We start from the raw sequence: 25021 nt of genomic DNA, 5'->3' as shown, positions 1-25021 counted from the left end.
TTATAGAGGTGCACCTGTATTTACAACAGGTCCTCAATAAGGGCACCTGCTCACGGTGCAGTCAGTGACTCTGGGTATAGAAAAGCCTACTTTGTATAAATAGATCCTTTGCCTTCAGGAAGAAAAACAAAGCGGTTCAGGTGATTTATTCCCTGTCATCCGGTCTGAGGAAAGTGTGGCGCTGCACTGTTTGGCAAACACTAGTTGAGCCTGGGAGAGGTGCTCAGTTGAGAGTCTCATATCGTTAGGTCTTGAAATAATGACGACAAAGTCTTTGAGTAGAAATTATTTGATTAGTGTGTTCAGGTTTAAAAAGGAACCTGGATGCGTACCAAATGACTGTAGAGAGGGAAGGTGCGACAGAGCTCTTAATTGGTGGAACTGCACCTAGAGACTTGATGATTTGTGACATCTTATCCGGTGCTCTGCACGAACACTAATAACTGTTAATTAACTGTAGCAAGGATACCGGAGAGTGGGAAGCAAAGGGAGGAGATAGATAGATGCACACTCTTCCACACAGCTGCGCATGGCCTCGTGTGTTCTCCAGATTAAAGGGAAAGAAGCGTCTCCAGGGAGGTGTGCAAGATGGAGGGCAGATTTTGGAGGTCAGGGCACTTGCTGTTCTGTAATGCTAATGGGCACAAAGGAGCCACAGAGCTATTAAATGAGAAATAACAGCAAAGCCATTATTGTTTTCAGATTGATCTGGCTGTGTAAATCTGTTAGCCTTAATTGGTCCACAAAGACGGAAAACAAAGTCAATGTTCCGTTCCAAGGCCAGCTTCAATTTCCAAAGCAGATGTTCGCAGATGTCGCTTTTTTTTGTTATCGGAAGCATCTGCAATCAAGCTCTTTAGAGCAATGACAGGGGAACGCATGTGCTCGCTGCTATCCTCATTAAAAGCAAAGTGCTGTTGTGGCCTCATTCCCTCCTGTGTGACTGCGAATGCGGAGTGCCCTGGAGACGCCTGGCACCGGAAACCCGCGGCGCCCTGCGTAATGCCGTGCTGAAAGTCAGGCCACGTTTATTGTGATTAATAACAAATCACAGAGGGCCTCGTGAGTCAGGCTGCTTGATGTATCAGTCCTCTGTTTGGACATTAACACAGAGCTTATGAACGGCTAATGATGTCTGGAACAAAGCAACATGTCCATGCATGCTATATCCAGCAACATTTATTCATTGCTACACCTTCATGACTGCCATCGTTGGCCTACAGTACTTTTAAAAGTAGCTGGTAACAGCCGGGCTGCACAGTGGTAGCACTAGCTGCGTTTCCATTAATGTGTGCAAATCCTTGTCCATATTTTGTTAATGTAAAAAATAATCACAACTTTGAAATTACAGTGTTTCCATTAAATAGGAAAATTAGCTGAAATCACATGTGGATAAGCTTGTTACGAAGTCATTAAAAGTTATGACAGTGGCAGTTGTCAACAGTTACATGAGATATATTATACTTGGGAGCAGCTACTGGTCAGTATGTAAAACCACCTACTGGGCAAATTTCCATCTAGCATGTGGTTTCTCTGGGATATTTTGCCATATATTAGTTTGAAAGTACTGGACGTATGTACTTGAGTCTGTGTGTAAATTTTTGACCCTGTGAGGATTGCAGAAAATCAAAAGCAAAAACTAATACAAAGGCTAAGTCATTCCCATCATTGTTCCACTCTGCAGCAAAAAAAAGAAAAGAAAGAATGGTTCAGGTTGTGGGATAGTAATTACAAGTTCAAAGACACCTTTATCAATCTAGTAAACTTAAAGTATAAATAGTAAAAAATAATTTTTTTTTATTGAAACTTTGTGCAAGTTAGTTTGAGTTTATGTATTCAGACCCATGAACAGAAACATTGTTACCTCAACAGTGAAGATACTGTGCACCAGATTTATGCACTAGCTAATTTTCACATTTTTCTACCTTCTTTATCAGGCTTTTACACCTACTGCCACATCCACTAACTCCTTTCTTATATTCTGGTGCTTTATTTACATCAGAGGTACCGGGTCAATGGGATCCACCACAGTCTACAGCCGTACATGTAGACTTTAATGCCAGATGAGCGTAAAATGAAAACAGCGTTGCATCTACAGACGATTAAGGCTCGAGTTGTTTGGTAGCCTCTGTGATGGCTGAATCTCTTCTTCTTCCTTCCCCCTTCTAAACAGCTGTCATGTTTCATGAACGTACAGACACCGTCGCCCGGAGAGCCGGGACGGTCTCGGGGAAACAAACGCGTCTTCACTGTTTCCGTACCGGGTTCCTCTGCCTCCTCCGGTGCTTTTCTGCACGAGTGACAGCAACACAAAGAGACACGAAGAGCGTGGCCCCGGAGAAGATAAAACAGTGAACGCCTTCACATGTCACCGCCGCTTGGACTGACGGGGATGCAGGGAGTCGGAAGGGTTGGCCCGAGGCGTGCCGACGCACATGTGCACGCAAGTACACAAAGGCATATCCTCAGTAATGGCTTTTCATTCAACCCTGTTGCGCTTGAGTTAAGCCACTGCCTTCAGAAGTCTTGCATTAAACACACAGAGGCGGGCAAGGTTACAGATTCTGATGGGCGAATTCATATTTTCAAATGAGACCTCTACACTCTATTAAGCTGCAGGATACGCCACGGCCTAGAGAGAAATGGAGGCAGGATATGGAGCAAATAGATTGACAAGCCGGCGAGTCGCTCATTGTTATTTCACCGAGGCCTCGGAGTGGCTGTGTAAACTCTATGAAGGACATGGAAGATCACGCTGCTGTCTGCTAATCAGAGGAGGGCGTGCTGATTGTTTTGTTTGGTTCAGAGGCGCCTCGCTTCTGTCACACATCAAGGTAAGACCCTGGAGCGTTTTAGGAGCCGCGCAGGTGGGCAGCTATTCTGCTTACAACATTTCAATTTGACAACGCCGACGCTCTGGGGTTTTAATGTTTGAAGATACTGTCAGCGTTGCGCCAACAGTGGCAGACGGGCCAAGTGATGAATGGAAGCGTGCCTGAATCCGGAGCTCTGGGTCTTTTAAACAACACAAGAAAGGAAGAAAGTGTTCTAAGGAACGCCGCACATGACAGTTGTGTTTACCTAAACTCTAATTTCCTTCAAACAGTTTTCTGACAGGCCTTTTCGCCGAGGTGTGATGTGGAGTATTTGCACATTGTGTCGAACAACTTGCCGGCATGTGTCGCTTTCATTCCTGAGATCCCGCTGACGTTTTGACAGATCGGCAACGCCGCTACGTTTGCCCGACTGCCAACGTTGGAGCTCGGAAAGATGGAAAGATTATTCCCTTCCAAGCCAATTAAAGAACGTTTAATGAAGATGGGCTGCATGCATTCGCTGCCGCTGCTTCCGACGCTTCCGACAAAGCGATCCAGTCTGAGAGCGGAGTTGTCAAGTTAGCAAAACAGAAACTATCAGAGCCAGAGTTTGGCTTTTCTTTTCTTCATTGTTTGGTTTTGTTTTGTTTTTCTTCAAATTTGCAACACATTGTCTTGGATTCCCATGTTGTGTGGATGTAGAGTTTTATTGATTTGCACAACATTGCCTGCAGCAGTACTCCAGGAAACACCCACATTTCGTGGAGTTGTTGTGTTGTCAGACAAAAAGTGTGAAGAATAACACTGGCTTGTTTTTCTACCGTTTTTGTTTTTCTCCCAGGCAATTTCTTTCACAAGTGAAAGACAACTGTGACAAAACCCCAAAGAGAAGCAGCCGGATGTGCTGTCGTTTCCAACCCCCCCCCAAAAAACCTACAAGAAAGTTCAAGGTGAGCAAAACCCTCATCTTTAGCTCGTCACTTCTTCCTTTCATTCGGGCATGGTGGGTGACCTCTCGGTTAGAAGGCTGACCCCAGTCTCACTTCTGGGCCTGACATCCACTGACAGATGACTAACCCTTGAAAGGTCAGGGCCGGCCAGGCTGGGGAACACCTGTTATCCAAGACTAACTCCTCTCTTAGTGCTCCGGAGAGCAGAGGGAGCTGGTGTCCAGTTATTGGACACGGGCAGGAAAACTTGGGAGTAAAACAAAACTGTTCTCAGTGATGAGGAACTTGAACGCATTAGTCTAGAAGGAAAACAGGTGAAATTCTTTGAGTCAGTGAGTGGGAGATAAGACCAGGGGAGGTCAAGGGGTCAACGGGGAGAAACAGAAACCAAGGTCTGGTGTAGTTCGGGTGGTTTGATAGTAATCCAGTAAAGTAAACAAATATAACAGAAATATTTTCTAAACATTTCTTAAGTGTTACATTCAGCTGCTAAGAAATATAGATTTTTACACTGTACCAACTTAGGAAAGCTCATATTTGGTAGTACGGGAAGGTTAACCATATTTATTATTGATTTTCCTATACCAAAATATATTTTAGTTATAAGTGACAAAAGATTGAAGCTGAATGTTACAATTCGCTACATTACAACAGGAGTGTCTAAACTTTTTGTCATGTAATCAAGCAAATAAAGTAGTATTGTTTTGTAGGAAAGGGGTGTTAGTTATTGTTGATCCACAACTCTAGTTTCAAATTATTTTGGGCTCGACTGAACAAATTTACTCTGAGTTATAAGAGCGGGATATTTAGCCAAGTTCAATAAATTAAATAAAAAGTAATTTGGATGTGGCAAATTTGGCTTTTCAGCTACAGTGACTGAACAGGCATGGATCTAATTATTGTAAAAGTTTAGCTATAAATAACGAACACTTTGTTTTGTACTTAACATAATTTTACCTTGATTAGAAGCAAAAGGTTTTGATCTGGATCAATTGCCTGTGCTGGATGGACCAAAATCTTTAATTGTAGTTAGGGGCCGCTCAAAGTCAGTCCAAGGGCCACAAATGATCCCCGAGCCGTACCTCGGACACCCCTGCATTACAGCCATCAACTTCAATTTATTAAATATGGGCTTTGTAAGAAATCATAATAGAAAAATTCAGTATGATGGTATGCATGAAAGAAACTACCACTACATAGCAACTACATGCCACACTTTTCCGATATTTTATTAGTAAAAATAATAAATTGGAAATAACTGTAATATGACAAAATGTTAAAGAAAAACACACACACACAGGGTGCCAATACGTTCGTAAAACTGTAAAAGTCCAGCCGGAGTGAATACGCGATGATCTCCAGAGCCGCTAATCCGTTTTCCTGTTTGCACAAAAACAGAATCCAGGAAAAGGAGGCTGAAGGAAAAGCCACACATTCCAGGCTAACATGCCAGCTTATATCTGGCTCAACTCAGGCACAAGTTTCTAATCTTCAAAAGCTGGTTTTATAAGTGCGTAATGAGAGAGGCCACAATAGAAAAACAAACCATTTATTTTCCTCCCCCGGAGAGTAAGTGGAACCATATGGGCCAACGCAGAGCCAGATCCGAACATCTGGGCGGAACGGGAGAATCAAAGTCAACTGGTGCCGAGGACCCCGGTGAACCGCAGCAACCTCTGCCTGCCCTGACTGAATTTTTGCTCAGTAGAAAAACAGGTTGGAACTGTGTTCTCCTGAGTGTCGGAGTTTTCCCTCCACTTGCCATTCTTTCTTCTCTTTTTTCCAGGATAATTGCTAATCAAAAAGCGACTGTCGGCAATGGTCCGGGCACGGTCCGCGGCGGTAATCGCTGGCAGATGGCAGCTTGACTTCTATTAGAACCAGCTGGAGGAGACTGTGGCGAATTCCTGCGAAACTGTTTCTGTAATATTAGGTGGAGGTCACAGACAGTATCATCCTGGAAGGGATTTGTATTGATTAAAAAAAAAAAAAAGGACATACCGTTGGGTAGCTATGTTACGACGTAAAAGCACAAAAACAAAGACGTGCATTTATTGGATTGTTTGATGGTTGAGCACTGTTCAGAGCTTTCATAGCCATAAGAGACTTTGCTTCAGCCCCTAATACCTAACAGGGTGATGAAATCCCTCGATAAGGACCAAGCGGCAAAGCTTGTTTTAATAGCCTTTAGCAAGTCTGCATTGCTCTCCAGCCGACAATAAAGAAACATTCTTATCAGACCATGCAGGCCGAGGTTAAGAAGCTGCACCTCCTGAGGGCTGCGCATCTTCCACTAAGCCACTCTCATCCACCGCTCCACCCTCTGTCTGTAAGATCTCATTTGGCTCCCAAAAATACGACGGCACAGTAGGTAGAAAAAAAGAATACATTTTCCCACAAAAACGCTCAGAAATGTTGAGTTTAATCTCAGAAAGTTTTGAGACAAGAACTTGGAAATTTCTGAGTTTCAAAAGTGGAAAATTTTCAACTTTTCAAACGTTTTTAGAAAATTTCTGAGATTAATCTAAATTTTTTTAGTGTTTTCTAGCTAATTTGAAACTTTTTAAACTCTAAAATGTTTTTCTAGGAAATTACTGTGATTTGTTTGATGAAAATTTACTAGGCATGTAAATCGAAGGCTGATCAATCGACGGCTGATAAATCGATCGGCCAATAAATCGGCCCTGATTTCCGTAATTTTGGAAGATCCGGGATTGACCTATACTGGCATGTGAAGCTGATTGTATCCACCAATCTATGTATATGTCTTATCTACATCGGCAAAGGTCTTAAAATCAACTACTGTCCTCATTTCGAAAAAGGTTTGACTGATAGGTCACGTTTGCAGTTAACAATAGTCACCGGTGTCAACTCAGCAACTTTCTTGCTATAACTAGCAACATAAAAAAACCCCATTATTGGCCAAAATCAAAATTGGCAGGTCAGCCATTTTAAAGATTGATAATCGACAACAGGCCAGAAAATTGCAATTGGTGCACCCATAAAATTTACTCCTTCCTTTTTTTTGTTCTCCATCTACAATGATCGCAGTACTCTGTCGCCTACAAAGACAATAAAAGCGACTGTCTCCTTTCAGGTCACAGTGGCTCAATGGCAGACTTTATGATCTATGATTACCCAGTAGATGTTGAGAGGAGCGCACACAAAGGACATGTTTTTTTTTTCTTTTGCTGCGTGCCCTGGAGGTGCAATCATGTATTTTAATGCTCAACAAAGATAAGGTGGAGAACTGAGAGTATCCGTCCTCTGGGAGGAACGGCGGGGTGGGGCTGCCTCCCTCATGTCCAATCACATTATGCCAAAAGGGTTGTGGCCATGCTAATTTATTCCCTAGTGCTCCTTAGGGAGAGTGTCTAGTCATAAAGACCCTGTCAGCTCCTCCCCTCGACTGGCATCGCAATCTGCAGGCGCAGCGTTCCCTGTGGAGACGAGCCCCGAAGGCGTATTCTACAGCGATAATGCCACTGTCAGCCGTCTGGGCACCTGGAGGGCTTAGGCCAGCTGCAGAGGAGGCCGGAGCGGCAGCGGTGGGATGATGTGACGTATGACATAATCCGTGCTTAGGTGGGGTTCAAGCTGCAGATGGACAACGGGGTGCTTATTTCTACCCTTCCATTTCCTCGTTTATCTATGGTAAAGCCAGTTCTAGGCCTTCTGGGACAGAAAGAAAAAAAAAAGTCCTCCTCATTACAGCGGCCCTGGGAGGGAGCTCCAGGCTTGTCAACATGGAGCCATGGAGAAGGTAGACCGCTGGCTCCATCCAGCTGCACAAGAATAATGTCATCCGAGCTGACTGCTGGGAGCCGAGGAGACACCCAAGGAACCACTTTATCTTCTTCATTAGAACCACTTTAGTGCGCAAGCGGGAAGGGAGGATGAAAAAAAGAGAACATCAATTTTTCTTAAGTCTTCTGAACAGAAGGAACAGAATTAATTGCACCATTAGGCCCCCAATAGACAATAGTGATGGGCTTTTTCTTCATAAATGCACATGTGCCTACACATTGCTCATGAACAGGCAATTATGGCATCACTCTCCATATAAGTAAATGTTTATTTTAACGGCTAATAAATGCATGTAGGAGACTGTGTTAGGTCTGAGCACAGAGATGGCGGGTTTTGTTTCAAAATGAGCTTTGTATGACGCTTTCTAAAAATAGATCCAATTTTGTGAGGGCTACAAAGAGCAGAATGGACCTTTACTCTTTTCAGTTACAGGGAAGGAGCGTGGTTGTGTCAACTAACAACAATTAATATGGAAAAGCTAAATTTGCTGTTTGCCGCAGAGCGGATGGCGTCGTTACAAAAACCCACTAATGCTAAGTGTATAATAAGGCGAAATATGTCTGCATTAGGCAAGTAATTATCAGACGTTTCATCTGGAAGCTAATTGCTTCTAATGGATATTTACAAGAGACACAAGAGAAAAGTCACTTTGTTCTTCAGGATGTCTAAAAATGCACAGGTGAATTCATGTTTTCTGTCCTGACAGTCGGATACAACAGAAGTAAAAGGAAGGCTATAAAGCAATGCAACACCTCCCCCTATTGCTGAATGTATGACAAAAGGCCAAAATGAATAGATACAACAACAGAGTGGAGTGTGTTCCTCAGGGAAGACGACTCGAAATGAACCGTGTTCAGTATTGTTAAAAACAAAACAAAACACTTTTTCAATATATTGAGACATTCTGGCTCCGAGACATTGAGAGAGAGAACAATGACTAAGCATACAGACAAAGAGGTTACAAAGTGATTTAAGGTCAAGGCTAATGTTTTGGTACGGCCATCACAAAGACCTGATTTCAAGCCTAGAGAGAATTTGTGGGTATATCTAAAATGTGTGTGTTAGCAAGGCAGCCGACAAACCTAACAAAGGTTCAATTTCTGTCCGGAGGAATGGGCCAGAATTACAGCAAACTGTTGCGAGAAGCTTGTGGAAGGAAACCCAAAACGTTTAACCGAAGTCATACAGTAAATGTTGGTAGAAATCATTCTCTACATACACTTCTGATTTTGCAGACAATAATACATATCTGACATACAGTATATTATCTTTCTCATTATTGTTTCATTTAGCAAATTGATTTTTTTTTTTAATTCTAACTGACCTAAAACAAGAGAAGTTTGACCTGATTTAAACTTCGGACATTGAGGAAAAAAAGGTGTGTGTCTTTTTATTTGGCGCTAGCGCAATTAGTGCTATATATAGCTGACTGTACGACACACTAAAGACAGTTTGAAATGTGACCTCCATGCTCATTTTGTTTCAACCAGTTTTGCCCAGATGAGATCTCTACAGTATGAACATTAACAGCACATACTGTGGCAGCAGTAAGAGACTTCAACACCTGCTAAACAAAGAAGCTAACACCCTCGTGTTTTCCTGTGGCCTGGAAAATATCACATCTTAATGCCAGGAAGCATTTTCTGCACAATTTTGATCCCCAATGGACACATCTGATTGAAGCTTAGTGCCTCAGAGCTGAGCCACTTAGAAAGCATATCTTCTCCAGCCTATTGTGGTCTCCAATCCCCCAAATCCCCAGTCCTATTGCTCTAAGCCATGTGCACCCCTGACCAGAATCCCAGCATGCTATCTGGAGTTGTAGTGAAAGATTAAGGCGGTGTCGGGGTGTATGTGGAGCAGATGGAGGTTTGGGGTGGTGTGTGTCCGTGGAGAGACGTGCCTGCTGGTCACAGTAACAGCAAGGGCACCTATGGCCATTAGTGCAGGGCTCCAGGACATGGTGGTAGCATAGACCCCTGCAGAGGACAGCTCAGCTGGAGCTTCACATCTCACTACCTCACAGGCAAGAACATCCCCCCACTAGAGTGGAATAGGGGCCTATCAGCACACAAACACACTCCCGATCATGTTCAAGTGTAAGTGTGAGTCACACAGTAATGTCTTTTGCCAGAAGCCGAGGGGAGGCTGGAGACGCACTTCAGTATCTGGGATTGTTCCTCAACAATTTCCCTTTTATTTGAGAGAACTGTTCATGATCTCCAAGCCTGCAGCAGCATTAAAAGATGAAATAAAGTTGTATTGATTTTTTCCCCACATAATTTCTGCATCACAACTTTTTCTAATTCAACCCTAAATCTGAGACTGAATACAAACTGTATAGTATCTCCCATTTAAGCCCTAACCTAGGTTTGTTTTCTTTATTTTGTCTTTGCCTTGAAATAAGCAGTTTTACTGTCATACTAATTAAACGCCATTCAGGGAATCATAAAGGATGCTGTAATGAAGATTTTATTTATTTATTTTTTTGCCATCTGTACATACCACTCATATAAATAAATAAATAGATGTGACTTTTTTCTTTCTTTTTTTAAAGGTTGTTCTGCTAAATAGCAATTCTTCTGGAATAAAAAAAGCCCTATTCCTCCACCTTCTTTATCCGTCTCCCACCCTTCCTCCCCCGCCTTGAATCCCTCCCACGGCCCAGTGCTCTCCTTTAATGAGTAGCTGGAAATGACAGCTTTAATCACCGCCTGTGGCCACTGCGAAGGACCCGTTAATGATAGAAAAAGAACAGAGGGCCATTTGCATCAATCAGGCCTAAATCACTTTTTATGATAATGCAGTGGAGAGGGAGGAGAGGCTACCAGGATGACTCCTGCATGATGATCCTGATCAGGCTCTCTTCTTTCTAGTCTTGTGCCTGTTCTTAAAGGGACAGAGCTTCTCTTTTTCTGGGTTTTGACACCAGCTATATTTCCATTACAAATGTACGCAAAAGTTTCTCTACTTTCTGCTAATGTCGAAATAGCACAATGTCGCAATAGTGGGCGAGGCGCCATTTTTACATGTGAATAAGTTTGTTCAAGCAAAAAGTCATTAAAATACATCATCCTCCAGTTACTTCCTGTAGTCGCGGTTTGCACCAGTGGCAACATCTGGTTGTTGATCATGTGACTCGTGAAGCGAAAAAAGAGTTTCCATTGCAGTTTTGAGAAATAAAACAAATTTCAAAAAAACACATCATCCTAGCACCAAAACTTTTCATCCAAAAATTTGTTTTAAAAAATTTTTTTCCATTAAATTAAATTATTTTCAAAATCCCAAAGTGCGTATTTATCTGCTCAATGGAAATGCAGCTAATGTCATCGATAGCACCAATACAGAAGCACAGATATACATCTACAAATAAGAAATGGATAAGCAAAATTAAAACATTATTTCATTTCATTGCAATTCAGTTCAATTTGTGTTTAGATTGGCGATCTTTAAAAGGCCTCAACTGCTGGTACCCTTTTGGCCGATTTTTTGTCTTGGCACATTCTTACAGATTAAGTAATGTCTACCAAGTTGAAGCTCAGTAAGAATTGCCCATCATACGTTGTTTCCTGTTCAATTCTCTTACCAAAGACGTTGTCTTGACACGTTGTTTAAGTAACTTAATAAGAAACGCTGCTATAATTTCATAATTGTATCAGATGACATCACAGGTTTTATAATTTGTTTCTAAAAATATGGTCTCAACACAACTGGTCTCAAGCATTCAACAAACTCGTTTTTGCTCCCATGGAAAGTGTTTTTCTAATATAGCAGTTTGCTAAAGCACCACGTTTACGTTAGCATGTTTGTTCTCGGTTTTGATATGACTTGTTGATAAATCAGGCCATAACTTACAGCATTTCAATGTGTGTCAAGTTGTTCATATGCAGAAAAGCCTTACATTAATAATACTTTTTCTGTCTATAAACTTAGAAATTTGTTTCCAACATCATTCAATGTCATGGCTAACACCTCAGCTGCTCTCTTAATGCAACAGCAAACAGTCTCTTTTAAAAACTGTCTGGTCACTCTGACCTCACTGAGTAGCAAACTAAAAAAGATCTGACATTTAAAAACGCCTGTCCAGTGAGGATACAACAAAACTGTAACAGAGATAGACAACAAGGATGAATTAAGTATAGTTTTTCTTTTTTATATATGTATGTATATATTTAGGTAGTAGCAGCAGCTGATGTCAAAAACAGCCAACTGACAATTAACTTTCACTACAATCCCAATTAAACACGACCTCAGGAGAAGTGCTAATATTTTTAAGTACTTTAAATCCTCGCATAATGAGCAAAACAGGCACAGCTATCTTTTTCCATTTAGTCAACAAGCCATCTACTGCCTAATTATAAGTGATGTGACATTCTCTGTTTCCATAATTAATTCAAAAGTGCACTGATTAAATGCAATCATTTCAATTGTTAGCACAGCAGGGGTTGCTGAACGGAGATCATCTCCGGAAATATAATTAATGCAATCAGATGACGTCTCATTTGCATTTTGTTGTGTTGGAACACAAAAAGGAATATTAAACCTGAATAAAGAACACGCTTTTTCTTTGAATTGCCTTATCACTAAGGACTATCACTTAGTAATGTGATAGTCAAAAAACAACGGCAAGTCATAGAACAGAAGTCAGAAAGGCATCAGGGAGAAGTTCTACCACCTGAATTTACTTTCAGCAGCTACTGTGAAAAATGATTGAAATCAGAAATGAAAGAAAGTGCAGCCTTACCTCAGAGATCATCAAGAGCCTTTGTTATCCAATGCTAATTTCTCGCCTCGGCATTGAAGAGACAGTGAGTTTAATCCCAAGGAAATATTCCACTAAATAAGATACTTCCATTTAATAATAATAATAAAAACGTGGAAAAAAACCCTCAAATGTCCACGATCACTGGAATATTACTGACCCACAGGGTTGCCCATTCTTGGCAGGTTAAAATATCAGAACAAAACATACCAATTTGTGACAAAGGTAGACTCTGACAAGCGCAGAATCCTCCCCAGCACACAGACAGGCATGACAATGCCCCTTCAGGCTATTGCCTACTTCTGTTCAGTCTCTCTCTCTCCCTCTCTCTTGTCTGTTCTCACTCCCTCACCTAATCTCCCTTTACCACAGATGGCTTCTTGTGAGTGCAGGGGAGGGCACGGCAGTTCCACAGTAATCCCCAGCCACACAGACGGAAAAGCTTGTTAGAGCACTTGCTGATCACCACAAAAAGTCAAACTCCAGCCAGGGAAAGGTCAGCGGGAATTAGGCCCTGCACAAACTCCAAAGACTTGCCTAATTCCTCTGATAAGCCCCTTTGAAACTCAACCTGTTCTGGCTGTGCTATGGGCTCAGCCTCGCCTACAAGTAAAACCCTTCTCTAAATCTATCTGGAACTCATTTACACAGAGGAACACACACAAACACACAAGTGCAGCTGCACTCCCTGAATCCCAGCCAAGGCCTTTTACTGACGACTAGACTAGAACAGTCGACTAAAGATTCAATGATTCCCGATGTGTGTGGAAGCTGCTTGGACGCAGCGTGTTTGCTTAAAATCTGGGCTTCTTTCTACACGGGGGAAAGATTTAAAGCAAGAAGAAGGCTTTGGGTTTGGACTTCACTGCTGTTGTTGTCAATTATCCACTTTGGATAAGACATCAGAGGGAGGGGAAGGGTGTGAAACATTAATGACTGGAAGACAAAACCGATTTGAGTGAAGATGCACTGATAAGGCTGCAGTTAAAGTCTGACCTGTTGATTCCAATCTGGATTGATACTAATTTGTTTTACTTCTAGTGATTGTAACAGAGAAAAACAAAACGGTAATAAGAGGCACTACTTTTGAATTTAACAGAAATTTGATGAATCACCATTTATGCGTCATAGCAGGTTGTTGTCTGAAGCCTTTATAGGCCAAACGTGGTGGGAGTTTCTAGTTTTGTTGCTTTAAATTAACTGCTTAAAAAAAAACAACTAAAGGGAAAAGCCATTACAATTTATTTTCTATCTGACCTTCTGATCGCGGGAAACTTGGCCTATTCAAAGCCCAGACTGATTGATTAGTTTCTCTCTAGAACTGAAAACAGCAGACTTACAGGAAATGTGTTCCAGACACACCCATTAGGTGAACTTCTATACAGAAAATCTCAACAATCTAACAATTTAGGAGCACAGTTTAACACAATGTTTCCATTATTCTTATCTTCTTCCACACGTTAAACCCAGCACAGCACAGTGATACAAACTGTACACTAAAACTCTAAAACGAGCCTCACATAAGAAATGATCTGTTGACTACAACTATATAAGCTCCCCCACAATAATTCCTTTGAAATTCATGAAGGTTGGGAAATTCAAGACAGACACCAGTGATACTTTCAGATTTTATATCTCTTAAAGTAATAAAGTTGGGAATATAGAAAGGACTGACTACAGACTTAAAAACAAACACAGTCTCCCTCGATATAAAACAATGCTGCCCTCAACTTCCCCTTTTTCACCCAAAGCAGAGCCTCCATACAGCTCAGAGTGCTAGCATATCCTCAGCATAAACACAGAATATCCTGCCCTCCAGGTGGATCAAAGAGACAGCGGTAGGCGTGCAGCTATAGCTTCATCCTCTCGGTAGGGCTGTTTACAGCGAGGAGTCGCTGCAGTGTTACTTCACTATATTTTTGGTATAATGTTGAAAATGACCCAGTGTTACGCTGACTGCTATTCTAACTGTAGTGTGTGTGTTCCCCCCAAAAGAGGCCGTTTTAGGGCACTGGTAGGTATTATTAAAAAAGGGCATTTTCATGCTTCATGTTGTGTTTTAGAGAATCTCTGTTAATTGTAGAATTATTAACTTTAAATTTCAGTCGTCAAACTTAAAGTAGATAATTTAGGTTAAGAACAATTGATTAAACATGTTAGAAAGCTGTGAGAAACCCCCTCAGTTAACACGGATAGAGAGCTCCTAATCAAATGCTAACTTTAGCCTGGTTAGCGGCTAACGGTTAGCCAGTCACAACATTCTTAGGGTGTTTACAAATGGTATAAATCTTGTCTTTTTGTTTTTACTGTTTCCTTTCCTATCGAGCTAAGACACGCTTTAACAGATAAAGTCACAGGCTGACAGCACCTTTGTAGAGCTTCAGCCAGACTTGATAAAAAAATAACATAGCCTTTTAATATCTTGGTCCCTTTGTGACGGGTGCAGAAAATGGATTGATGGATGGATTGCAGCTGGATCTTTTCACTGACGTGTGGAAGATAGAGCTGCAACAATTCCTCAAAGAGCACCAATGATTTGAATGATAAATCCTTCGTTTATTCCACGTAAACAATCCACGTTCTATAGAACTAGACTGGGTATCTTTCTCCCACTCAATAAAGCAAATCATTGTTTCAAAGCGCATTCATTTTGTATTTATTTATATCTTAGTCTGATTTGTTTGATTATCTGAAGCACTTTAGTGTGAGAAAAAAAAATGATACGCAGAAGAAATCTGTTGAACTCGTGAATATCAATATCAGTGAATGCTTGTAGTAGATTAGATTTAGCAAAGAGCAGAAAGAATGGAAAGAGGAAAAGACACAAATCTCCATTCTAATACAAATGTTTCATGATTATATTTTTTGCCTCCTTATAATTAGACATCAAACTATTTTTGTGATACAGTTTTTCCTTTTTTTTTTTTTACTGTAAATTGCTGGTTACACTAGTTGTGAAACAAAGCACTTCAAATCACAGCCTGGAGGGAAAGTAAAATAAACAACAACAACAAAAAAAAGAGTTCTGTCTTTACACACACCTCATAATGTTGCCACGTTTGCTTTCTCAGCCTGAGTGAAAAGTGTGGCCTCAGCTCGAGAGGTGTGACGTTATTGTTCATAACCTGGGGCGCTGCTAAAAACTACCGGCCCTTCTGGTATCTGCGCCGCTAACGGCAAGCTGTTAGAGCGTTTACGCCGCTTAAAGTGCCGCCACACTCTCCTACCATGCAAATGAAGTGATAGCAGCTCCGGTGCTAAGTGAGCGTCAGCCTCTCCACGGCGCAAAGAGCTGTTTGGCGTAGGCTGGTGAGACAACAGGAAAAAAAAGGCAGATGACTGCACTTGGAGGATGAGAGGTCCACTTTAAAAGCTAAGACCACGGACAGGAAGAGAAAATGATACTAAATGGTGGACGAGGCGCTGAAGAGCACCGAGATGCACGAGGTGGCTATTTGCTCTTGTGAGTGGGTGGGTGTTAGGTGCATTATCAAATGAAGGTAATGCTATTTGACGGTAGCGAACAAAAAAAAAAAAGAAAAAGAAAAAGAGTGGGTGTGGAAGCGAGCATCTTGGAAGAAACTGAAATGAAAGGCCACATTAAGAGTTGAGCTGGTTTTGGTCGGCATCACCTCGTTTCAGTGGGCGAGTTCAGGAACAGGTACTGGGAGCGCAGGTCATGAAGGAAGATGAAGAAGGTGGGAGAGAAATAATAAAAAGTTGTACATAGAACACGTGTTCTATAAATGTGGTTATTTTGTGTTATGCTACAAGTTGTGCTAAAACTGTTGAAGAATTGCGATTGTCACTTTTTTTATTGTTATATATTGTATACTATCTAAATTTTCATTAACACATTGTAGATGTGTTTTTATTTTGTATTTCATAAAGTTATGACCAACTGATGAAGGATTGTATTACTGGATTATGTTATATTTTTTTTGTATACTATTTGGGTGGAGACTACATAAGCCCATTGGGCTATTGCCTCTTCCAGTACAGTTATCATTATTTTTCCTGATTTTTTTTTTTGATTTATGTCACTTTTTAGGTTATATCCCTTTGAATGAAAGATGATATTTTTCTCTTATTTCACATGTTGTGATGTTACAATCATAAACCGTAATGTATGTTATTCTGGATTTAAAGAATCTGTGCTGAGATGAAACTCATGTTCACAGACACCTTTCGTCCAATATGACCAAACTTCAACTGTTTCACAAAGAATGAGAAAAAAAAAAAAGTCCCTAGCTGTCCAAAGCCAAGAAAGATAGTAGCTGTATTTCAAATTACAAATGTCCGCAAATGTTTGTCAATATCCTAGTAATGCCAATAAAAAAAACCCACACAACACACACACACAAGTTAGCCATTGTGGTGGTTCTATTAAATAAGAAAACCAATTAAAATCATACATGAGTAAGTTTTGTTCACACAATAATTCATTAAAAACATGCCATGCTCCTCCAACTACTTCCTGTTGTCTTCCTCGTGTTTTGCGCCAGCGGTAACATCCTGTTGTTGATCATCTGACTCGAGGAAAAAGCCTTCCCATTGAAGTTTTGCAAAAATTCTGATATGGCCGAAAAAACACGTCTAATCATACTGGCAAAACTTTTTAACAAAAAACAAGTTTTATTAAAATTTGCGTGTTTCCATTAAGCAAAATTTACTTTCGAAATATCAAATTGTGTAATTTTATGACCAATAGAAACACAGCTTGTGCTTACACTTAGGAATGCTGAAGACAAATGCATGCCAAACTTTTCAGACTTTTATTAATAAAAAAAAAATGACTGAAAACCAATATACTTTATTCTCCCAGTTCACAATTAAGCCCCATAAAAAAAAAGAAAAGAAAAGAAAGAAAATCATTAAAGTCTGTGGTTGTAACATGACAAATTCAGTGCAAATACTTTTGCAGTGCACTGTATGTGTTCACAAATATCTGCACGTCCCTGTGTGGACGGGATGAAGGCTGCTGTCGCTGATGGCAGGAAGCCCGAGCCGGGGCCTTCACTCCAATGCTCCTCATTATCAGCTCATAATGGCTGGCAACATTGTCATGCCACCTTGGCTTGGTCTCATTAGCAGCTGGCAGCAAGGTTGGGAGATGGAGTGGACGCTGGCGTCACTCCACCTTCGCTCAAGTACGGGCATGGGAACGAGGAAGGAAGCCGAGAAGGTGGCACGAGAGAGAAAAAATCTTCATCTCTGTAGATTTAATTAAAACGGGGGTGAACAGATGGGGAAGACGGAGTTAAGTCCAACAGGAGACAGCTCATCTGTTTGGGCTTCCGCTTCTCTCTTCCCATCTCACTCTCCCCTCGTTTTGCTTCTTTTTTTAAAGATAAATTCTTGGCTTTCAGACAGTCAAAGCTTGCATACTGGAACTGTGACAAAAAAGAAAAAAAAATTGAAGTCGTTTCTAAGCTCTCAAAGGAACGCGAGCCTTTCATTTGCTGTGGACAATTCTGGGCGGGGCCACTATTGGCTAACCGTGCTCTGGGACGGGGATGATGTGCTGCCGAAGAGTGGCTAAGCTTTTATTAAAAGGTAATTCAGGCAATCCTTGTGTAAAATAACAGAGCTATTTGTTTAAAATAGAGGAGAGCAAAGCAAAGATGGAGGCAGACAGAGGGGAAGGTCACACAGTGTCGGGGTTTGAGATCAGAGAAACAGATCAAGCCTGCCTGTGGCTCTTTTTTCCCCTCCTCTCTCCCAGAAGAAGTCGCTTTTCATTCAAATATAATCATCACCGCACAGTAATATGACCTTCATGGCTGCATGGTAAAAAGAGTGAAAGCAAAGCATCCACCTCCTTCAGTCCCTGTGGCCATTTCAGAGTGTACAAAGGGATCACAGGCACAAGTGAAAACCACCAAATGAATTCAAAGCAGCGCCGAATGATAATAAATATAAAAAAAGCCTTTTTGCTTTGCAAAGACATGTAAATGTGTCTAGGGTGCACAAGTGGTAAAAGCTGCAACAATCTCTAGTATTTTTACACAGTGTTTGACACACTGTATCTTTGATTGACATTTGCAGCGAGAGCATTATCATAATCTCCTAGCAACCACAGCCACACATAAACATAAGTCATAAGAAGAAAAAAGAAAGAAGTGCTCCACCTTGTGCAACAACGCCACTACTTTAGCATTTTCTTCTAAAGAAAATTTCTGCCTTAGCTCAATTCCCTGCTACATTAATCTCATTATCCTTTGAACCTTTTCACCGTTAATGCCAAATGCAATTTGTATTCTGAGGCCAGGCGAAAAGCCCTAAACTGATTATCCCAATTTGAACCGTGGCGGTCCTAGATATTGTTGCGTCTGAAAGGGCCATCTAGCCGGTGAATGGGCTCTCTCGCATGCCTTCTGAGTTTCATGACACAATGTTGCGTCTGCTTTGCAAGGGGATAAATTAAGCGTGTGAAAGTCTAAGCAAAGCCCTCATTTTCCAGTTAATCAAATCTTCCCCTAATCAAATTAGCGCACATAATTCCTCTGGATGCATGGTACAAAAACAGCATTATCCCCCTCTCTCCGGAGCTGAAAGGCAGGGAATCAGCATGGTGCCTCTCTCTCCTCTGCATGAGCGGCCCTCAATAGGAGAGGAGGAGGGCTGGAGTGAGAGGGGAGGGGGTAAAAGGGAGTCCAGGGGTTGATGGTGTGTGTGTGTGTTTGAGGGGTGGGGGTTAGGTCTCTTCCCAGTGGCCTAACAGAGATAGGCGAGGCCGGGGTAAACTTTGGCAGCGTTTAAGTTCCCAGCTCATTAAAAACCCTGGCTCAGTGGCCACCTCCAGGGAGCACTGAAGCGTTGGCTAATGAGGTACTTGTTTAATTTTCTTTCAAAGGACTGGACATCTGTGACACCCCCTCTCCCATCCCCATCCCTATGCACCAATCCCCCCCTCCCTCCCTCAACCCCAACCCAAACGGTCCATGCCTCATCTTTTTTTTCTTCAAACCCCACACAAAGCCCATCCATCAATAGGCCGCAGGGTTCTCTCCGGTTTGATGAAGTGTCTCCCTCTGAATGAGGCAGATAATACATTTGGAAGAGTGCAGAACAATCGCCATTAACTCTGATCCCTTCCCCCTGCACCCCCTGAACAGTCAAAGCCCATCATGGAAATTCAATAGCGGTCAAGCTAAATGAATAAATGTTCACAGTCCGGCGGAACGTTCTAATTGATTTCCCTTCATGAGATAATCCACTTTCTCGTCCATGGAGGTCCTCATCGCTTCCTTTCACCCCCCTGCTGCCCCTCCGTGGGGTTGCCGCGGGAATATAGGGGCGTCATAGCTGAATAGCTGCTGTGCGTTCATCTATTCGACAAGTGTCAGGTTCGTCTCCCCCGTTTTGATGCTGTAGAGAGGGTAAAGTCTACTCGGTGTGATCCCACCAGCCAATCTCTGCAATGCCGACTCTTTGTGAGACTCTGGTCTCGTATCTAAGCCCCACAGCGGCTCATGAGACATTAAAAGGCGCCTCGCTCTCTGCAGGGTTGGCATAATTGGAATTCAAAGCAGCTAGCGCAGCGTCTCTCTTCATTGGTCACTTCCACTTATTTCATAATGCGTCTCGATTCTTTCATTATGAGAGCTGTCTGACTCATATTTGCACCTTGATGCCCTCGTAATGTCTAAGAGCGTGGGAAGAATACCAATGTGCTCTTTCCACCGCCTGCGATCTCTTGCTTGTCCTCATCTGCAGCCCTTCCGCGCAATTCGCAGCTAACAAGGTAGAAAGGATGGAGTAGTTACGCGAGTAGGTGCACAATGAAGCGCGCCGGGTCAGAAATATGAGGCCGGCGGAAAGGGCTCATGAAAACATTTGTCAATTTCCACAGTGTAAACAGGTTGTAACAATGTGCGTGGAGGTTAGTGGGTCAAACCCATGGATCATGCATCAGCTGGCGCGTGGTTATTGTTCAGCTCATCCTGTCAAAGCAAAGGGGGCAGAAGGGTGTGAGCTGCAGCGTGTGCGACAGAGAGAAGATGTGAGGAGAGAGGGACAAAGGCCTTCAGGGCGATCGGGGCGAAAAACACTGAGCTATTATTAGCGTGACACCAGAAAGCACCATCTGGGCTGCTTAATGAGCCTTAACCACCGTGTTAAAAAGAGCCTCGTGTTAATTTCCTGAAACAATATGCTTATAAAAGACAATCAGGTTGTAAACCAAAATCGCTGAACAATAATGGAGCACAAAGAATTTGGCAGAATCGGAAAATGTAGCAACCTGTTGCTTTTATCTTATGAAGAAACACTGATGTCACAAATGTTACAAAAAATGTCTGAGTCTAGGGCAATAAGGAAAAGCATAAAATCAGCTAAAATTAGACCAACAAACTGTAAATTATAATTAGGGATGAACCGATAGCAGTTTTCTGCCCCATCACCAATGTTTAAAAAGTATGACCTGCTGATTCTGATTTTGTTTTGTTTGAAAAGTCGCTAAATAAAAGAACAAAGTTGCTAAGTTGTTATCAGACGTAATCTTGTGGTCAGTTCTGTCACTCAGCTCTCTCTCAAAGTAGAGCAAAACGGGAAAGTGACTGATTTTTGCACCTTTGCGGAGCTAGATAGGATCGGTAGAAAGTATTGGTTTCACTTGTAATGGGCTTGAGGCACAGGAAGCGATGAACAACAGCAAAAGTTAACCCAATTCACAGGATGATATCGCGACGGCAGCAATATTGTTGAAAGTTAACAATTTTCAGCTTTCTTGTGTTGCATTGCTATCCCACGTGTGTATGTCCACATGTACGAGCTCAAAATGTCACATGCATGAAAGGGTAAGCAATTGTCAACTCATCATGCAAGGTCCATATGAAATAAATGAAGAAAGGGTGATGTTGCCTCCTGTGTGTTGTACCCTTAAATATCAGCTGGCTGCAGATCATCCAAAATTAAAGAAATCAGGGCCTGCAAATGCATTAGTGCACCCCTAATGATAATAATACTATCATATTTATACTTTTGTGAAGCTTCTTGCTGATTATTCATAGTCTGCAAGAAGCCAATTACACTTGAATACTCCATACTAACTTCCTCTTTCCTTAGCATCATCTTGTAGAACCCTCAGGAGCCAATAATGTACAGCTAAACAAATGGGCCGTGATCTTGGTAGTGAGGATCCTGGAAATGTGGAACGGACTGCCTCGTGGTGACCCATGGCCTGGCCTTGGATTTCTCCAAGCTGGTTGATTCGGTGTGCAGGTTGGCCTGAGGCGGTGCAGAGATGCTGCAGACAAACTGGGCTAAGATGCTGATCATGGGGGTGGAGGTCAGCACTAAGGGACAGCATGAGGGCAAAGGTGTGGGGTTTATGTCATCCACCTCCTGCCTTCAGGCTTTTATCAAGCAGGCGGGTTCAATAGGGGTCAGACAGCTTGGTAAGGTGATTTCAGGCATCAATCACACTGAGTGGTTAACTGAATAAGCTTATTCATATAGAATATGGATGGAAGAATTGAAAGTCATATATTTTAAACAATGTGTGTATGTATGTTTGCAGAAAATGTTAAAAATTTATCTTACTTTTGTTTCAGAACATCAAACTATTGTTAACAGGCTAATTTGTAGCCTAAAGAATTAAGGAATCCCGTAAACAGAACCTGACTGACAACAGGCAGTAGGCTAAGGGATCTTACAAGAAACGCATCATTCCTCAGTGTAAAGAAATTAAAGAAAAGTCAAGAAATAAAGTTACAGAAACTATTTCTAAGGCTCTGGGACTTTCATGAACCATGGTGAGAACCACTATCTATAAAAGGAGAAAACATGGAACAGTGGTGAACCATTCTAGGCGTGGTCTACCTCAACAGTCTGAGCAAAAATGGCATCCGAGTTCCATGGCCAAAACCGCTGGTTACCAAAAATAACTGAGAACACAGAGACCCGTTTCGCATCCATCCATCCCTCTATCCCTGTAGCGTTTGGTGCCTATCTCCCGTGGTCATTTGGCGAGAAGTAGGGTACACTCTGGGCATGTCGCCAGTCACTCTGGTGCACACACACACACTCTAACATAAAACCATTCAGAGTAATCAGTCAAACTGTCAAACAATCGTGATTTTGGTCCGAGGGAGGAAGCTGGAGTACCTGGAGAGAACCCACACCGGCATGCAAACTCATATGCAGAAAGACCCCAGACTGAAATTCAAACCTAACACACTGATGCTGCAAGGCAACAGTGCTACCAACTGCTTCACTGCACAGCCTAGGTATAACCAGAAAAAGTCTTGACCATTCTCAAGACTTTTGGGAAAATTTTGGTAGATTGACGAAACAAAAGTGGAACCTCTCATGATGTCGGGTGCAAAGAAAACATCACACTTCATGAAAAGAACATCATAGTCAACTGATGATGTTGGCCTTGTTTATGCTTCAGAACCTGGACAACTTGTAGAAACTGCTAAAACCATTAGTTCTGCTCTGTACAAAAAAAATCTCAAAGAACACCATGCGGGCACTCGGTTGTGAACTTACGCCCAAGAACAGAATGTGGCTTTACAGGGAGCAGATGCCTTTTCACAAAACTGCATTTGTGCACATTTCTTTGCTTCCAGTGAGTTTTAAATAATAAACAAGTACAAACTCTCTGCGTCCATCACAGCTACAAGTGTTCTGTCACAGTAAAACGTCTTTTCCAATGCAGTTAACTCAGAAAATTGTGATAACTTGAAGATAAAACACCACAGAGAAGCAACCCGCAGACACTTGTCGATCATGGCTCGGGGAAATGGATAGAGTTGTTGCTAAAATAACATGCTGTCAAAGTATAAACCCATCAGTGAAGGTGTTGAAAGGTCAGTATTCCAGGCTGCAGCACACAGAACATCCCTGTGTGAGTGGAGGATGTTAGCCCACAACCATGCTTGATCGGGGCATCGCCTTCAGCTAAACTGCTGGCCGGAGCCACCCGTGGTGGTGGGAGGAGATCAGTTTGTTTCTTTGTGGGGCTTGAGGGCTGCTAAAACTGCCTCCTGGACACCTGCCAACCCTTCGACTGACTCATCAACAAGAGCCCAGGAGGACACCTCCAGATACACAGAAAGTACATCCTTTCATGCCTCTGATATACCTAGGAGTGGGGTTAGGCCTTGATAGGCTGATCTACAGTGGGTTCTTTTTCTTTTCTCTGTCTCCTGTAGGCATCATGTTGGCAATGATGCATGACACAGCCCGAGGCGCATACACGTGGGTCCAGCACTGAGCCGTAAGCCCTCTGAATCCATGTCTGTATTTGAACAGAGTTTTATTGAAGCGGACAGGACAGGAACAGCCTTGTTAGAAATATCAAAAAAAAAGAAGCAAAACACTGACGCTGCATGAAAACAAAACACGAGTCCAAAGCCAGAACAACCACTCGCTCAGAGATGTATTATGTGGTGGAGAAGCTGGCAAGGTAGGGATCAAAAGCCACAGAGCCAAGTTTTATAAAATATGTCCTCAATTATGTCAAACCAAGGCCAGTAATCAAGCAACCTCAAACATGTCATTTCATATTTGTCTCTTTTAATACTGAGTGACAGGCAGAACAATCAAATTACATTCCTCTCAGAAAAGCCACAAGTGTAATTATGCACTAAGTAGAAACAAATCAACACACGCAGGGCAGCCGTCAAGCAACGACGGCACAGTTTATGAAGAGAGTCGGGAACAAACGATGACGGAAAGGAACAGTTATATGTTCACCGTTACTTTAAAGTACTTTAGGAAACAGATCTACTATTGAAAAAAGACCAGAAAATCTCTAAAGTGAAAATAAACATTTTACTACAGACACTGTAGTAAAATTTCAGGAGCAAATTATTTCCAATTTTTCCAATGAATCCTGTTTTATGTCTGGATGAATGACTGCCGAGCGCCCCAATCACCGGGCTTAGCATCTTTTCTGGGGGAAACCTCGAACAATGTTCATTGTACTCAAACATATACCTATAAAAAAGCAAAATCAGAGAAACTGATCGTTTAAAGTGGTCTCTTAATTTTTTCCAGAGCTGTACATTAAGTGGAGCATCATGACGAAAGCAGTAATGCTCAACTTGTGATAGAAAATTTGCTGAGCCTCACTGTCTCACTTTGGCACTAAGCCAACAATTCTGAGTGCCACACTGCTGGACAGGGCAGGTTTTGTTTTTTTAAATGGCTGAAGCATGGCAGAAGTTACTTACAGGCCAGTTAATTAATTAACTAAGCATCTCATCAAGAGATGTAATTAAACGCTGTATCCAAGGTTAGGGGGGGGGATATTTTTGAAATGACAGCCCTCCGTGTGTACCTGACAAGCTCTGAAGGTTTGAGACAGCAGGATCATTTACCATCTGCAGAGATGTGATTCCTGCTGTTTAACATAGACACTAATTACACTGACACCAGAAACTCAAGCTTACAACAGGCACTGATGTTCATCTTGTTACACTGCTGATCGCCGTTCCACACAGCTGTACTTCTGACTTGCACGCTAAATGTTTATTCTCTCTAGTACATAATGTTTATAACAAATATTAGGCTGAATTATGGAACTATATAAATATATGAATATATATATATATATACATTTCCAGTACTCACACCTCTACCAAGAGGTGGTTTCGGTGTCATATCAAGGTGGCGATGTGATGAATCAACCAGCGGGTGCAATCATTCGAAATAAATTCCCCCGGCAGATGTGC

The 25021-nt window shown here is 42.0% G+C and overlaps 1 protein-coding gene across 15 annotated transcripts in view; it reads right to left on the bottom strand.

Moving 5' to 3' along the window:
- auts2 (AUTS2, activator of transcription and developmental regulator) overlaps positions 1–25021 on the bottom strand; it is a 346673-nt gene that overhangs the window by 63212 nt on the left and 258440 nt on the right. Inside the window, exon 1 of one of the 15 annotated variants that reach the window (XM_023342143.1) lies at positions 12318–12568. The exons of the other annotated variants lie outside the window; for them this stretch is intronic. Within the exon in view, the coding sequence (XP_023197911.1) occupies positions 12318–12329 (12 nt within the window). The 5' untranslated portion in view covers positions 12330–12568. Of the gene's footprint in view, positions 1–12317; positions 12569–25021 lie in introns of those variants that run through there. 15 annotated transcript variants of the gene reach the window in all.

This window comes from Xiphophorus maculatus, chromosome 11, assembly GCF_002775205.1.
Source record: "Xiphophorus maculatus strain JP 163 A chromosome 11, X_maculatus-5.0-male, whole genome shotgun sequence".
Classification (NCBI taxonomy): Eukaryota; Metazoa; Chordata; class Actinopteri; order Cyprinodontiformes; family Poeciliidae; genus Xiphophorus; species Xiphophorus maculatus.
This window is presented reverse-complemented; position numbering and strand designations above follow the sequence as displayed.